This window comes from Gopherus evgoodei, chromosome 4 (assembly GCF_007399415.2).
Source record: "Gopherus evgoodei ecotype Sinaloan lineage chromosome 4, rGopEvg1_v1.p, whole genome shotgun sequence".
NCBI classification, from domain to species: domain Eukaryota; kingdom Metazoa; phylum Chordata; order Testudines; family Testudinidae; genus Gopherus; species Gopherus evgoodei.
Window position 1 is genome coordinate 88,174,407 of NC_044325.1, and position 16,104 is coordinate 88,190,510.

General features: G+C 43.5%; 1 protein-coding gene across 8 annotated transcripts in view; it reads right to left on the reverse strand.

The window, feature by feature from the left end:
• Positions 1-824: 824 nt before the first annotated feature.
• Positions 825-16,104, reverse strand: part of TPCN2 (two pore segment channel 2) — a 67,102-nt gene continuing 51,822 nt past the window's right edge. For 7 of the 8 annotated variants that reach the window (XM_030560124.1, XM_030560125.1, XM_030560120.1 and 4 more), the window contains 8 exons: positions 13,572-13,671; positions 10,128-10,199; positions 8,093-8,166; positions 7,514-7,604; positions 7,327-7,409; positions 6,251-6,332; positions 2,958-3,043; positions 825-2,259 (listed from right to left, as the gene is read on the reverse strand). In XM_030560124.1, the coding sequence (XP_030415984.1) occupies positions 2,181-2,259; positions 2,958-3,043; positions 6,251-6,332; positions 7,327-7,409; positions 7,514-7,604; positions 8,093-8,166; positions 10,128-10,199; positions 13,572-13,671 (667 nt within the window). In that variant the 3' untranslated portion in view covers positions 825-2,180. Of the gene's footprint in view, positions 2,260-2,957; positions 3,044-6,250; positions 6,333-7,324; positions 7,410-7,513; positions 7,605-8,092; positions 8,167-10,127; positions 10,200-13,571; positions 13,672-16,104 lie in introns of those variants that run through there. The other variant, XM_030560123.1, reaches the window with a different exon arrangement.

Sequence of the window (16,104 nt, forward strand, 5' to 3'; positions counted from 1 at the left end):
TTATTAAGTTTGCGGACGATACCAAACTGGGAGGGATTGCAACTGCTTTGGAGGACAGGGTCAAAATTCAAAATGATCTGGACAAATTGGAGAAATGGTCTGAGGTAAACAGGATGAAGTTCAATAAAGATAAATGCAAAGTGCTCCACCTAGGAAGGAACGATCAGTTTCACACATACAGAATGGGAAGAGACTGTCTAGGAAGGAGTATGGCAGAAAGAGATCTAGGGGTCATAGTAGACCACAAGCTTAATATGAGTCAACAGTGTGATACTGTTGCAAAAAAAGCAAACGTGATTCTGGGATGCATTAACAGGTGTGTTGTAAACAAGACATGAGAAGTCATTCTTCCGCTTTACTCTGCACTGGTCAGGCCTCAGCTGGAGTATTGTGTCCAGTTCTGGGCACCGCATTTCAAGAAAGATGTGGAGAAATTGGAGAGGGTCCAGAGAAGAGCAATGAGAATGATTAAAGGTCTTGAGAACATGACCTATGAAGGAAGGCTGAAGGAATTGGGTTTGTTTAGTTTGGAAAAGAAAAGACTGAGAGGGGACATGATAGCAGTTTTCAGGTATCTAAAAGGGTGTCATCAGGAGGAGGGAGAAAACTTGTTCACCTTAGCCTCCAATGATAGAACAAGAAGCAATGGGCTTAAACTGCAGCAAGGGAGATTGAGGTTGGACATTAGGAAAAAGTTTCTGTCAGGGTAGTTAAACACTGGAATAGATTGCCTAGGGAAGTTGTGGAATCTCCATCTCTGGAGATATTTAAGAGTAGGTTAGATAAATGTCTATTAGGGATGGTCTAGACAATATTTGGTCCTGCCATGAGGGCAGGGGACTGGACTCGATGACCTCTCGAGGTCCCTTCCAGTCCTAGAGTCTATGAATCTATGGATCACCAAAGGCTAGATGGGTGACCAAAGCTAGTGGTATCGTATGTGACCATGACAAATGGACAGAGCACAAAGGACATGATCTTGCATAATACTAAGCACACAAAAGCTTCCATGGACTACAGTGAGAACTGAGGGGGGCCCAGCACCTTGCAGGATTGGTCCTATCCAGCTAAAAAAAAAACAAAAAAAAAAGGTAAGATGACCCCCAATGATTTTGGTATCACTCCCCTGAATTAAAGATCAATTTATTATATACAGGTATAGTTTATAAGGGGAAGCCTGAACATGATTACCTGCTCCTCATCCACCCAAGATGGATACATGATTATATTTTACACAGAGTTTCCACTAAAATTCTTGCAGAGGTAAACAAACTCTGGCTAAGTATGAACCCAGGGAAAACAAGACTTGTCAGAATGCAAAAAGGAAGAGCTCATGTTCAAAGCAACATGAGGATATTTTCTCCAAAGTAGAGCTTAATTATTCCAGATTGCAAACCAAGGCCATGATTGTTCCATCCAAAATTATACTGATCTTGATAGTGTTATCAATATAATGCAACCACAACATGGGCACAACCCTTAACAATGGTAAAAAAAAGGAAACTTATACAGACTATCTCCACCTTCGACCTGAACTTTTGAACAGGATTGTATAATTATGAACATTTAGTAAACAAAAGAATGCTGGCATCATATTTCAATAAAAATAGTGTTTCAATTTCCCTTATTACAAAAAGGCTGAGAATCTAGAACATAACTGCCTAATTCAGTCAAGAATTTCAAGGCACTGTCCTTGGCACACACTGAATGCCAGAATAGGCAGTTTCATTATTTATGGTGCAAAAAAGCAGCAAGCACAGTGGTTATAAGTGTTTGCATTAAAGTGCACTGTCATGTTAATACTCTCTTCCTTCTTAAAAAAAAAATCAAAATAAAATAGTCTACAACTCCTTGTCCTGACACTTAATAAAAATAACAGCTGCATATTCTCATCAAATGACTCTAAAATCAAGTCAAATTAGAAGAATTTAAATATTTTTTTTAAAAAGGAGCCAATTGAAAAAAAATTTAAAAAGTTCTCCCTGCAGAGTTCTCTGCCTTGCAGGTGTAGTTCAAGAGTCAAACTAAAATGGAAACTAAAATGTTACATGCTTTCCTGTAAGGTTTCAGGTTAATAGCACTTTATAGAAAATCCATTCCATTTCACGGCAATGGCAGTCCTCCAGCTGACAACATTATTGCAAAAAAGGCGTGAATAAACTGGTCCTCCCACCAATCTGTCATCTACACAGTTGCAGGTGTGGATGCTGGTACAGTTTTTCCATCAGCTCTTCCTCTGTAGGTTCTTCCAAAACATCCCTACAAAGAAAAAAGCATAAGTTGCATAGGGCAGCAAAGGAGATTTTCAACATTTTTTTGCAACATACATACTGAGATGTAACATCCCTATTTCAAGACTGAAGCAAATAATCTCAATTACAACAGGCTGATCCTTCCTAATGATGCATCCAGGTGCGAGTGATCCATCCTTCTACACTACAATGTGTCATAGAAACCAGCAGCTGTTTTCCCACAAGGAGAAGGGAAGCAATTTCCTGCACACAGTACAACATGACTGAGGTTAATGGATGTGTCTTCCTGAAAAAACTCGTCAAATGAGAACATGCTCCCAGTGCAGCCATTGCACGTTAAATCTGTACCACAAGTTCTATTTATGCAACACGATCAACTCTCCACCCACAGTCTAACACAAAGCCAAAAATGTGGATTGTTTTACCCTTCCCACCCAGAGCAGTCCTTCATTATTAGCATCTGTTCTCCTCGCATCATATGAGTGGAATGTTTCTAAAGGTTAGGTATTAAGCCAGGTCATGGCAGGCATAGGTAAAGCACTTTTAGGACTGCTCCAGGCTAATAGCTAAAAGATTTGTACTCTTACTCACCAGGCTTGAAGCAAACCCTGTTCCCACCTGGAACACGGTCTTTGAAAAGGAGATTAACATCCTTAAAAATAGGCTCTTATCCACCTAGTCCTAATCCTAGTTTTATCCACTCACCTGAACATTAATTCCACCGTTGTCTGGTATTCAATTTCTGAGAGAGACTGCTGATGGGAGTGACGGTCCCACTTGTGAATAAAGTTCTGGAATTCGAAGGTGAAAGAAAATAAAAGGCTAGTTTTAGCATCTTTAGACATAAGGTTTTATATTTTCCCCATGGTTTAGTTTGTATAAATCCCCCTAAAGCCCAGAACAGGAATGTTCTTAGAGCCAATTATACATGTATATGAGGTGCATAATAATGAACCAAAATACCAAATAATAAAAATATTACTTTGCACTTCACTGAATTAACTTAACACTTCAACACACCGCTTTGAGGTACATCACTGGTTACGTTTCTGTGCCTCAGAGAGGGATGAGTACCTTGCTCATGGTCACACAGTGAGATGGTGGAGGTAAAAATACAGGAAAGGGACTGAAGGACTCCTGGGTCCTATAGAATGTACAAACTGCATTCCCTAATTTAAATATCACATTTGCAAAATGTGCCTGCTAGCATTCACCTGCTTAAGTTCCCCCCAGCTGAAAAGCAATTTCTTTGACATACTTCAAGTTAAAATGTCACAGCTTTATCAAAGAAGGAATATATTTTCTGGCTTGTCTCTTCGCTTGCTTTGATTTACACAATGACAAGAGGTGGATGGACAACTTGTGCAGAAACAAAGTTTCCTGCCGCACAGTGCCACCTCCAAGCCATTACACCAGATCTATGCCCCAAATCTGCCGAAGAAGCCAATGGATCTCTCTGCAGGGCTGTCCCCAAAGGTAGAACATCTTCCAATATGCTCATAGATAAGGCTCAGACATGATGTTGGCAGTCCAGAGTCTATTTGGTAGCTATTTAGACTTCCAGAAAGGATGCAGAGGCAAATGACTGGTAAAGCTGCAGGCTTGTCACGACAACATTTTTATATACTAATTTCAACACCACCTTTAAAACCTGCTTAATCCTCACCATGCTCTAGACCAGGGGTCTCAAACTCAAATGACCACAAGGGCCACATGAAGACTAGTACATTGGCCCGAGGGCCGCATTACTGACACCTCCCCCCCGCCACCCTCGGCCGTGCCCCCACTCCACCCCTTCTATGAGGCCCTGTCCCTGCCCCGCCTCTTCCCACCCCTTCCCTGCCTCCATTCCAACCCCTTCCCCAAAATCCCCACCCCAACTCCGCCCCATCCCTGCCTCCAGGGGTGCAGGAGGGGTGTGGCGGGGCTCAGGGCAGGGAGTTGGGGTGTGGGGTTCAGGAGGGGTGCCGCAGGGGGTCAGGGTGCCACAGGGGGCTCAGGGCAGGGGGATGGGCTGCAAGAGGGGTGCGGGGTGCAGCACGGGGCTCAGGGCAAGGGGTCTGGGTGCAGGAGGGATGCGACAGGGGGCTCTGGCTGGGGGTCGGGGTGCAGGAGGGATGTGGCAGGGGCTCAGGGTGCAGGGTGTGGCAGGGGCTCAGGGCTGGGAGTGAGGGTGAAGGAGGGGTACAGCAGGGGGTCAGGGTACAGGAAGGGTGCGGGAGGGGGCTCAGGGCAGGGGGTCGGGGTGCAGGAGAGTTGCAGGGTACAGGAGGGGTGGGGCAGGGGGTTCAGGGCAGTGTGTTGGGGTACAGTAGGGGTGCAGGGTGCGGCAGGGGGTTCAGTGCAGGGGGTCGGGGTGCAGGGTGCGGCAGGGGGCTTCGGGCAGGGGGTCCGGGTGCGGGAGGGGTGTGGGGTTCGGCAGGGTTGAAGTGCAGGGTGCGGCAGGGGGCTCAGCTGCAGGAGGGGTTCGGGGGACTGGGCTCTGGCCTGATGCGTACTGGGGCCAGGGCAGGCTGCCTACCTGCCCTGCCCCCAGCACCGCTCCAGGAAGCAGCCGGAACCTGGGCGAGAAGGGGCACAGGGGTCTGTATGTTGCTGTTGTTTCAGGCACCGCCCCTAGCAGCTCCCATTGGCTGGGAATGGGGAACCACGGCTAATGGGAGCTGCTGAGAGTGCTGCCTGAAGCAAGGGCAACACACAAACCCCCATGCCCCCACCTTCCCCACGTTCTGGCCACTTCCCAGGTCGGCGTGGGGGCAGGGCAGGCAGGCAGAGAGCTTGCCCTTCCCCTGGTGTGCGTCAGGCTGGAGGCACTCTAGGTAAATGCTGGGGGAAGGCGGGGGGACCAGAAGGAACTCGCGGGCCACAGAAAATTACCCCGTGAGCCCTGTATTTGAGACCCCTGCTCTCGAGGGCAACCTCTTTAAATCAGGCCAGTCTCTCTGGATTTGACCTCAGTGCCTTTGCAGGAGTGGAAAGCCATAGCACAGCCTCTGCAAACGGGAATGGCTTTTTCTAGAATTCTATTGAGCCAGCTCTCTCTGTAATGGGCATGGCCACCACAACCTGCAGCCTAGGTGACTAGTACTGGAGATACACAGGTAAGTACAGCACACAGGCAAGTCTGTGGTACTTATGGCAAATAAGAACACCCGGGGCGGCTCCAGGCCCCAGCACACCAAGCATGTGCTTGAGGCGGCATGCCGTGGGGGGGCGCTCTGCCAGTCGCCAGGAGGGCGGCAGGCAGGGTGCCTTTGGCGGCATGCCTGTGGAGGGTCCGTGGTCCCGCGACTCTGATGGACCTCCCGCAGGTGTGCCTGCGGAGGTCCATCGGAGCCACAGGACCGGCGAACGGCAGAGCGCCCCCCGTGGCATGACACCGTGCTTGGGGCAGCAAAATGTCTAGAGCCGCCCCTGAGAACACATTACATTTATACCTTTCAAAGCTGTTTACAAACTATAAATTATTCAGCACCAATAAAATGCAAACCAGCTCTGGGGCAGATAGTGATGGCCAACCAGCAAATAGTGGAACATACAACAAGGGTCCAGGAAAAATGCGGTCCAAAAGACCCTGGAAAAAACACTTACTATTGCAATGAGTGCTCTGGAATCTTTAACGTCTACACAAAGCAAGCAGAACCTTGGTTTGTATGACCTCATCCAGAAAATACACCCTCCAGCTTAATACAGTTCTCGTGTGCCAAGGGGTGACCAGATACATACAAGAACAGTTGGGACAGTTCATGCTAATAATAACTGTTTTCTTTTCACTCCCATTAGAGGATATTGGATGGACAATATTCTCTAAAGTTAATTTAAGTATTATGTCCATAATTACTCTTATCACTAGATGTCCTCTTAAGCCTGGACAAGCTTTGGATTTATTCCATCACTGAGTGCTCAACTTCACATAATGGCAAAACTCTACTTCTAATAGATCTGCATAAAAATTCTCACACCGTTCAAGAATCTACAGCTAAAACTCATTCCCTTACCTCCAGAAGTAAAGCTACGAACAAATTGACCCAGATGACAGAGGAAATTAGCCACCAGGCTACAAAATAGACCTTTGACCACCTAGAGAAGGAGGATGTTAAAGAAAAAAAAATAAAGATGTGTACAATATTATGAGACTAACAATTCCACCTTATAATGTAAATGTTTGTCCCCTGCCCCCTTAAAAAGCCATGAGAGTTCAAAGCTACGGACTTACATTTTTCCCCGTGAAAAGCTTCAACATTTTCATAAATAAAACAGTAGTCTGGGAGAAACCATTTGTTAAGTTTGGATCTCAATCAGTTGAGAGATAAATACACTGTTCCCCATCAGAACCCACCCCCATCCACCCGTCACACAAACACACACTCTTATCACATCAATTTCCGAGTCTGAATTCTGAAAAAGAAATATGAAGTGACATCTTGGCTCCACCAAAGTCAATGGCAAAACTGCCATGGTACAGTACATTGTGCTTTAATCAACTGAGACACCAAAGGAAGGAAAAATTAACTTAAAGTACATCAAGATTCTTAAACTATCCATGTTTACTTAATGCGAATGAAAGATGCTAGACTGACAACACGGGAGACTGAACACCTCCGTTTATCCACAGAACTGATACAGCAGCAACACAAGCTTCCCCACAGTGATCTACCAACACATTTCAAGGTTGGCCTCAAAGGAGCCCAGGCGGGTGAAGCAAACTCATATGGAGTCCAATCTCCAGGGTCAATTCAATTCTGGGTCAAGTCAACTGCCAACAAAGACTCCAAATTACTGCTAATTGCGATGCTCACTGGGCACTGGACTGAGACTACCAATTTACATAGACCAATAAACAGCTGTCCATTAAGTGGCAAGTTTTGGTTACTAGATACTTAGGTGGATTTGAATAGAGGCAGCTCCATAGCAGCAGGCAGGCAGTAGTTTCATATGCAATTCCTGTTCCCAGATCATAATATGTGAGATCTGCCTATAGTTTCTGCCCCTTTACTCTGAAGAACTATGTTGATTAGAACACAGGATAATACCCCAATGGAGGGTCTTCTTAGGTAGCAATTTTATTACTTACGGACTTGAATATCTTGAAAATGCATCCAGGAAAACTTGCCAATTGTTCACCACCATGACATCCCAGAGAGTTACTACTGCAGCCTAAGGAACAAGATGAAACAGAGGTTGAGTGGTTATTGCACTAACTGTCCTACTTAGACATCTTCAGAAAACACAGAACATAATCTACTAGCAACCACACTCACAGCAAAGTCATCAAAGTTGTTTGGCCAATACTCCAACTGCTCATAGGTCCCACACTGCAAAGTCCTGTTACCAGATGTTGTATTGACAACACTACAATGAAATTAGAGTGTAATGTTATTATAATATGTTATACCCTGTTCTATAGGTAGAACGCTTGCATTGAGTTGAGTACCTCCACACAGGCAGAAAGAGAGCACTAGTTAGAGAGAAAGCAGAAAAGGGTCTGAAATTTGGGATGAGCATTCTGGAGACTCCAAACAGTGATGGGACGTTGGAACGATAGAATAGTGAGCAGGGGAGGAAAACTTGCAAGATTTAAGAGATTAGTGACAGACTGGAGAGAAAGAAAGAGACAGATAAGGAGGGAAAACCAAGAGGCTCAGAGTAAGCGAGTCCAAGATTCTTGGCCCACCACAAATTAGAAAGTATACTATAATAGTGAGAAGTGTACAGAAGAGAAGACTGTGGATGGAGGTACTTATCAAAAAGTCCAGAAAGATAAGAACAGAGGTATAAAGTGGAGATTCAAAAACCAAGAGTATCTTTCCAAATACTGGACATTTAGAATAAAGCCTTACCTGATATTTCCCATAGGAACAACAGCACCTTTAAATAGCACTATGCCAGTTATAGCAAACGCATAGTAAACCACCTGGAAAGGAATACACATTAGCATTAGTCACTAAAATACTCAAAAACTAAATAAATTAGGGTGTTGTAAGATAAGCTCCTCAGAGACTATTCCATGTTAAAAAGGAACACAATCAACTTAAAACTCATGGAGTAACAGAGGTAAGGGAATTTGTTTAAATTACCATGTGTTATTAGAACTGAAATAACTTTTTAAAGCCCACTTATTTTTCACTCTATGCTGTATGCTTTCATCTATAGTCTATTCAGCAGGGAATTGTTAAAAAAATGATGAAGTCACTTTTCTTTATGATAAGTTTCACCTTCTGGTTCTCTGTGCTGTGATGGCTGAACTGAAAACACTACAGAGATGTGACTGTTAAAAACTATTTCTATTGGGATTTTTAAAAAGTTATGGGAAGATTGCTGTTGGACTTGGGTTTCCTAAAAGCAAGCTTCTACCAAACCTAAGCTATGGCCAAATTTAAATCAGTTATTTATACTTAATCAGAAACCTTCGTAAAAGCACAGCTGTAATCGCGCTCAAGTTAAATTTTCAAAAGCGCTTCAGTGACTTTTGAGCATAATTCCCATTTTGAAAAAGGACCAACTCCCATTGATTATCAATGAGTACTAAGTGCCTTTCGAAAATGGGACTTATGTTTTGAAATCACTCAGGTACTTTTGAAAATTTTACCTTATGTCAGAAGTTGCCTTAGAAATAACCTTCAGAAAGTTGCCAATGCTTTACAACTCTTACTGAAGAAGAGTTACTACTAGGCTGTCTTGAGACAACATGAGCTTTCTAGTGAAAATGCCAGGATAATTTCAATTCTCATGTTTCTATATTGTTATTAAAAAAGTCCCAGGAAGGAAAAGGGTACTATACTCTGAGCTACATAAAAGAGGATTCTAAACATGTGGATCCAGTTGATGCTACACCTCCACAGTCTGCCAGTAGGTGGGGCATCTGGCTTAGCAATGATAAATCAGTTTTATGTCCTGTAACACCAGCTATGAAATGAAGTCAAATATACACAGTAAACAGTCAAGAGAGAAACTGCCCAATAAATAATGAACATGATACGAACAATGTATGTTGCAGACTAATGTTGGAAAAAATAAGTCTCAAATCAACAATAAATGTAATAAGGCCTCATCATGCAAAGAGATCAACTGAGCATCCTCAACTCCAACTTAAAACAAAAATATTTGAAATTAATGGTAACTGAGGGTGCTCAGCCTATCACAAGATTGGTCTCTTAGACTGTAAGCTCCTTGGGGCAGAGACTGCGGTGCGGCTCCTGTCCGGGAGCATGCAAGCCACTTGCACACTCTAGCACAACCGGGGACAGTTGCTGGTGAACCTAGTGCCTGCCCCCGTGGGCAGGGCTGGGGACACTACAGCCACACTGGAGGAGCTGCCCGGCCTGAATGCTGGCTCCTGTAAGCCAAGGCCCAACATCCTGCTACTTTCAGCACTGCGGATCCTGGTATAGCCCTGCAGCTCCGCGGATATCCGCTTTATATCCACAGATATAAATTCTGTATCAGGGCTCTAGTTGTTTGGGGCGGTTTTTAATGTGGGCAACATATATTTCCTTAATCTTCTTCTTGGACATGGCTGAACTGTTTCAGTTGACACTTAAAAAGGTCTGAGGCAGAAACCGGAAATTTCATCCTGAATGCTTAAAGTTTTGTAAAGTAACTGAACAGAGTGTCTTCGAATGGAGAGTTGCTACCAGCTCCACATATAATAATCAGCTAGTTTGTTGATTCCTTAGGAAGGGTTGCACTGCTAGGGGGCAGGATGAACACTTGGAAGCAAATATCTGATGTGCTGTTTGATGGAAATTAGTCATGTAGCTTCTGCTGTTGTTACTGGGGACAATGTATGTACCTCTCCCTGGTTTACTCTGTTGAAAGCGTACCCTATATTGCAGCATATTATAGAAAGACTGACAATCTCAAACTGTAACTCACCACCAGCAGCCCTGCAAAGGCTCTTAAGTTTTTCACCAGATCCAGCAATGTACTGGCAACCAAAGCCATGAACTAAAACAAAACACAGAATTCTTATATTTTATTATGCATTTTTAAGCCCCACTGATCTATTGTAACTAAAATGACACAAAATGATGGCAGGCTGGGAAAATGAAGTGCAGCTAAATACTTTGCACTTCTAATACAGCATCTAGCACAGTGAGGTCCTGACTCATGCCTGGGACTCCTAGCTGTTATGACAATACAAACAATAGCAGCGAGTTTCATCCATGGATCGCCACATACTGAGTACAGTTAATGAATGAAGCCATATACTCTTCTGAGGTAGATGCTATTACAATAGCACTGTCACAGTTTTGCAGTAACTGTATTCCCCCTCTGTGGTCCTTTCACGGCATCTACTTAAAGCTTTCAGGCTCCCAGATATCACCTGTCTACAGCTGAGACCCTTGTCTTTCTCCCTCCTGATTGGGGGTTTCAGAGTTCCTTGGGTTACACCGTGATATCCCCAGTAAACCAGATTGCCTTACCAGGCCAGTATCTGCACTTTGCTTTTTCTCTGAAGTGTACTGCCAGTTACGTTACCACATGGCTCCATCTAAGTAAACACATCTATTCTTAAGGTAAACAGACTACAGAGAAAACATATTGAATCAATAAAAAAAGCTACACACATGCTAAAAAGCTTACCATAGGTCACCCCAGCTCCAGCCAAGGGCAGCCATAACTGGGTTCCCCACCCTCTTGGACTGGGCAGAACAGCCATTTCTTTAACTGGCTTGGACATTTGACCTTGGCCTTCAATAACAGGTAAATCAGCAGACAAACACTCATTCAGGGCAAAACTTCAAAAAGCTGGGGTTTTACATAACCAGGGTTGGGGAATTTGCATTAACCTCACCCTAGCGAATCCCCAGAAAATCCACTTAACACTTATTGTCCCAAAAGTCCACACTTGTATGGCACATTTTCAATAGTCTTTTGTACTCCCAGTAGTTACACTGGTTACCTCTTTCCCCACCCAAAGAGTTATATACAATCTCAGCCCAGAATAATACATAAATTTAATAGTCAAGGATACTGCAGGAAATTGTCATTTCTGTCACAATTACAGACTGGGAAACTGAGGCAAACACCTTAAGTGACTTGCCCAAAGTTAGACGGTGACCATAGGTGAGCCAGGAATGGAGTCCATAACTCCTGACTCTTGATCCCGTGTCTGAACCATTAGACCACACTTCCTCACTTTCCAATTTGCATTCACCCTGACATTAGCTAAACATTTGTTCAACTGAACTGGGATGCAAAAGCCTGAGAGACCTCACCCAATTCTGAAGGGGGAGGGATAGTTCAGTGGTTTGAGCATTGGCCTGCTAAACCCAGGGTTGTGAGTTCAGTCCTTGAGAGGGCCATTCAGGGAAGTGGGGATTGGTCCTGCTTTGAGCAGGGGGTGGGACTAGATGATCTCCTGAGGTCCCTTCCAACCCTAATAATCTGTGATTCTGTGTCTCTCTTGGAACTACCCAAGCCTGCTTTCTTCCCAGGTGCAGTTTACAGTATGGTACTAGCTGAGCATAACATATGGATATGACACACAACAAGGCTGAGCCAGATTGTTCCTGGCTGATCTGTCCCTCATATGGGCTCACCACTGCTATAAGCAGCTTCAATATTTCCAGGTGTACAGCTCTAAATGTTGGCTATTTTTGCCTTTCTACAGCAGGCTCACTTGCTATGCACTAGTCTCTGTTGTCCAGGACCAAAGCTTTCAACTGACCAGAGTGCTAAGAGAATTAGAAGGATTCAATCTTAGAGCAACACTATATTATCCTCAATGGTTAATACTGGCATCACTTGATACAAATCTGAAATAAAAGAGGCTCAGACTCATAGACTTCAAGGTCAGAAGAGACCATTATGTTCATCTAGTCTGATCTCCTCCATAATGCAGGCCACAGAATCTCACTCACCCACCCACTCCTGTAACAAACCTCTAACCTATGACTGAGTTATTGAAGTCCTCAAATTCTGGTTTGAAGACCTCAAGCTGCAGAGAATCCTCCAGCAAATGACCCACGCCCCATGCTGCAGAGGAAGGCAAAAAACCTCCAGGGCCTCTGCCAATCTGTTCTGGAGGAAAATTCCTTCCCGACCCCAAATATGCCGATCAGTTAAACCCTGAGCATCTGGGTAAGACTCACTAGCCAGCACGCAGGAAAGAATTCTCTGTAGTAACTCAGATCCCAACCCATCTAACATCCCATCACAGACCACAGAGATAAGGTGGGTGAAGTAGTATCTTTTATTGGCCAAACTTCTGTTGGAGACAGACAAGCTTTCGACCTTTCCCAGACCTGAAGAGCTCTGTCTGGCTCAAAAGCTAGTCTCCATCATTAACAGAAGTTGGTCTAACAAAAGAAATTACCTCACTCACCTTGTCTCTCTAATAATCTGGGACTGATACAGCTACAGATACACTGCAAGCCAGAAATAAGTAAGATTTGCACTTTTAAGAGGAAAATTTCCATATACTGCATCGGCTCTTCGAACTTGAGGTGAAATTGGGCGTGGGTGGTAAGTAGGTAGGGTTGGGTACGAGGATGTGGGAAGTAATTTCAGTTACAAGGATAAGTGCACAGGCGTTTCACCTTTGTGAATCTGTGTTCAAATCCTGACCTAGATTGCAAGTGAAAATAAAGTGGTTGTCTCATCCTAGGTTGCTGTTTACATGAACAACAAAATCCCAATACAAGGCCCTCAAACACAGGGTTTGTTAAAGAAATTAAGTGGGGGAGCCAGAGTAGCACCTAGAAACTATTGTAAATTCCTCATTCTAGTTGCATCCACTCAGGTGTTCAAGAGGGGCAGCATAAGACAAAAGGTCACTTATAGGATATGTATACACTGCAGCTGGAACTTCCACCTTGGAAATTTCCACCTTAGACATGGGTGCGCTAGCTTTCACCCGACTAGTGGGCTAGAAATAGCAGTGTGGCCACCTCAACTTGGTTGCAGCTCGGGCAGCTGCCTGAGTACATACCTAGGCTCTCTCACAGGACTTTACTTGAGTAGCTAGCCCATGCTGCCACAGCTACACTCAGGCTCAGATTAACCAATGGGCAACTCAGTGCACTTGCACAGGCCCACATCTTAGACAGGGCCCCTGATCACCGGCATAAAAAGAGATAGGCAACCACATCCAAACCACTCGATCATTGTATATACCTCCCCCACATCACTCCACATGCTGGAAGAGGACTGAGAACGAGGAGTTTCCAAGCTGTAAACCCAACTTTGATGCCTCTTCAATGCAATTCAAGCCCATCTGCGATGAAAGGGTTATTATTCTGAGAAGGTTCTAGGAAGTTTTATCGTTGGACTAGTCGAGAATTCAGGAAGTGAGAAACAGCAAGGCACACGCACCTTCATATTAGGGATAATCCGCAGAAATCTGAATACAATTAGCATATTCACCAGGCGCACCATATCCCACAGAGACAGCAACCCCATCATTTCGGGTCTCCTATGAAAGACACATGAATAATGGAACAAATTAGAGAAATAGCTAGTGACATTAAAATAAATAAATAAATAAATAAAACAAATGGAGAGGCAACTGGTGATTTTTTTTATTTGTTCTTCACAAATTTTTCTCAACATTTGTGGGTTAATAATTTTTAGAAAAAGGAAGTTCTATTTCATCATGTATAATCTCTTTATAAACCTAATGCTGACAGTTACAGAGCTGAAAATTTACCTGATTGGAGTCTCAGCCACAGGAAACATTAATGACTGACAAGGAAGGGATCCACAGATAGCTGCCATCATTTAAGCTACAATTTTAAATGCAGACATGACATACATGCATCCCTAGCTGTTTAAATGTGTATTGAAATGCCTGGTCAAGTGATTTTATTTCTACCATACAGCCCTTCTCCGGTCTCCTCAAAGGAGATTGACTTTGTGTAGTTTGAATTCTCTGGATGGAAGTGAAAGAAATAGGTTAGATGTAAGTCCCTCTGGAAACCTGAACCTGTCTAGGAGTATGCTGCATCCATGCTGAGCCAGGCTACTACTAACTGACGAGGGAGGAGAAAAGCTAGAGTCATGGCAGTGCACCTCATTACTGATACAGTGGCAGAATGCTCCACCCATTTAGATTCCTTTTCTAAAGTTCATGTTAAAAATGTGTGTAGATAGCAGGCAGACCTCTTGATCTTACAGGATATTTTAATTAAAATATTCCAAGAAAAAGAAAAGCATCGATCACATTCAAACTTTTCTACTATTTTCAGTGATAATTCCTTACTCATAAGGATTTGTTTTTAATCTTTCCAAGTACTAACTGACTTTCACAGTCGATGAATAGCAATGAAAAATTACAAAGAGTGCGCTGCATATAAGAGATCCCAGAGTAGTGCAGTTACAGAAGGGATGTGCATTATTGGCTACTAATACACTAATAGAATTGGTTTTGCTGCACTCAGGCTTCAATCTGCACACTGAATTCACACAAATTATCATACATCCTTCCATGCCTTACTGCTTAACTAAAACAGCATTCTGCACATTACAGGGTCACATTTGAAAACTCAGTGCTAATAACAGTCGACTCTTACATTGGAACATTGTGTGCTTCTGTTGCTGGGAGGGAAAAAGGCTACTAGAAAATGAAAAATTCTCCAACAAATAAGTGAAAATTCCAAAGCCATGATTCAGGTAACAAAGATACTCAATCCAATTCCTAAAGCAAGAATTAAGAAATCCCAGCACAGAAGGCATACTCTGGAAATATTTTAATACACTGCCAGTTATATCCACACTGTGATAAAAAAACCCACAGCACCAAGTCTCAGGGCCTGGGTCAGCTGACTCAGGCTCACAGGGCTCAGGCTGTGGGGCTATAAAACTGCAGTAATAGATTTTCAGGCTCAGGCTGGAGCCTGGGGTCTGAGACCCCATGAGCGTGAGGGTCCCAGAGCCTGGGCTCCAACCTGAGTCCCAACATCTTCACTGCAATTTTATATTCTCTTACCCTAGTCAGCTAACCTAGGCCATCCATGGCCATGCCATGGGTCTTTTATTGCAATGTAGATATATCCATGCAGACCCAACAATCAGCTAACGCACTGTAACGGACATCTCAAGATTCATTCTGGTCTACCTGGGTTGTATGTTCTTTGGAGCAGGGACATTCCTTTCACTCTGTGGTGGGTGGGTGGGTGTGCTAGTGCCTAGGACAATAGAGCCTCAGATCCCTGACTGGAGCCTGTGGATGCTCTTGCAATACAAATATGATATCAAATAATAATGATGTGCATTCATAAATCAAAGGGCAAAGTTAAGCTCAAATTTATCAGATGAATTTGCGTGGAAAATTAATTAAATTCAGAGAAGCCACTGTAAACAGCTTATTCACAGCTATTAATATCGTTCTGACAGAGTTTATCCAACCATCACATTTAACTCAGATATGTCATTCGAATTGCATTCCAAATGAAACAATTTTTCTAGCTATGACAGCTAATTACCAGTTACCTCGTGCCATTCAAAGACTGCTATATTAAATAAGACTCAGAAAATACCTACATTAAAGCAGGATAAAATTCATATGAAAATTTCTTTTAAAAGTTGGCCCTTCAACACAGAGGGAAGAAAGTTAAGTGCTGGAGTCCATTACAAATGACTGTCACAGAAAAATGGAGGACAGACTCTTTTTCCAAAAGTAAGTGGAAGCAGATCACTTGTATGACTGTTTAAAGCAAGAGTCAGCTGCAGCATTGTGCCATTTTTAAAGGAGCATCTATGATTCTTGTTCTTCTGCTTAAGGGGAAAGAGCCACTGAACAGTCATAACTCAAGAGCCATGAGATGCAAAGGGCAGTAATTAAACCACTGCTTGGTTACTGTGTGCATATATTTTAAAAATCTTTTACTCCAATACACAGAGAGAGATG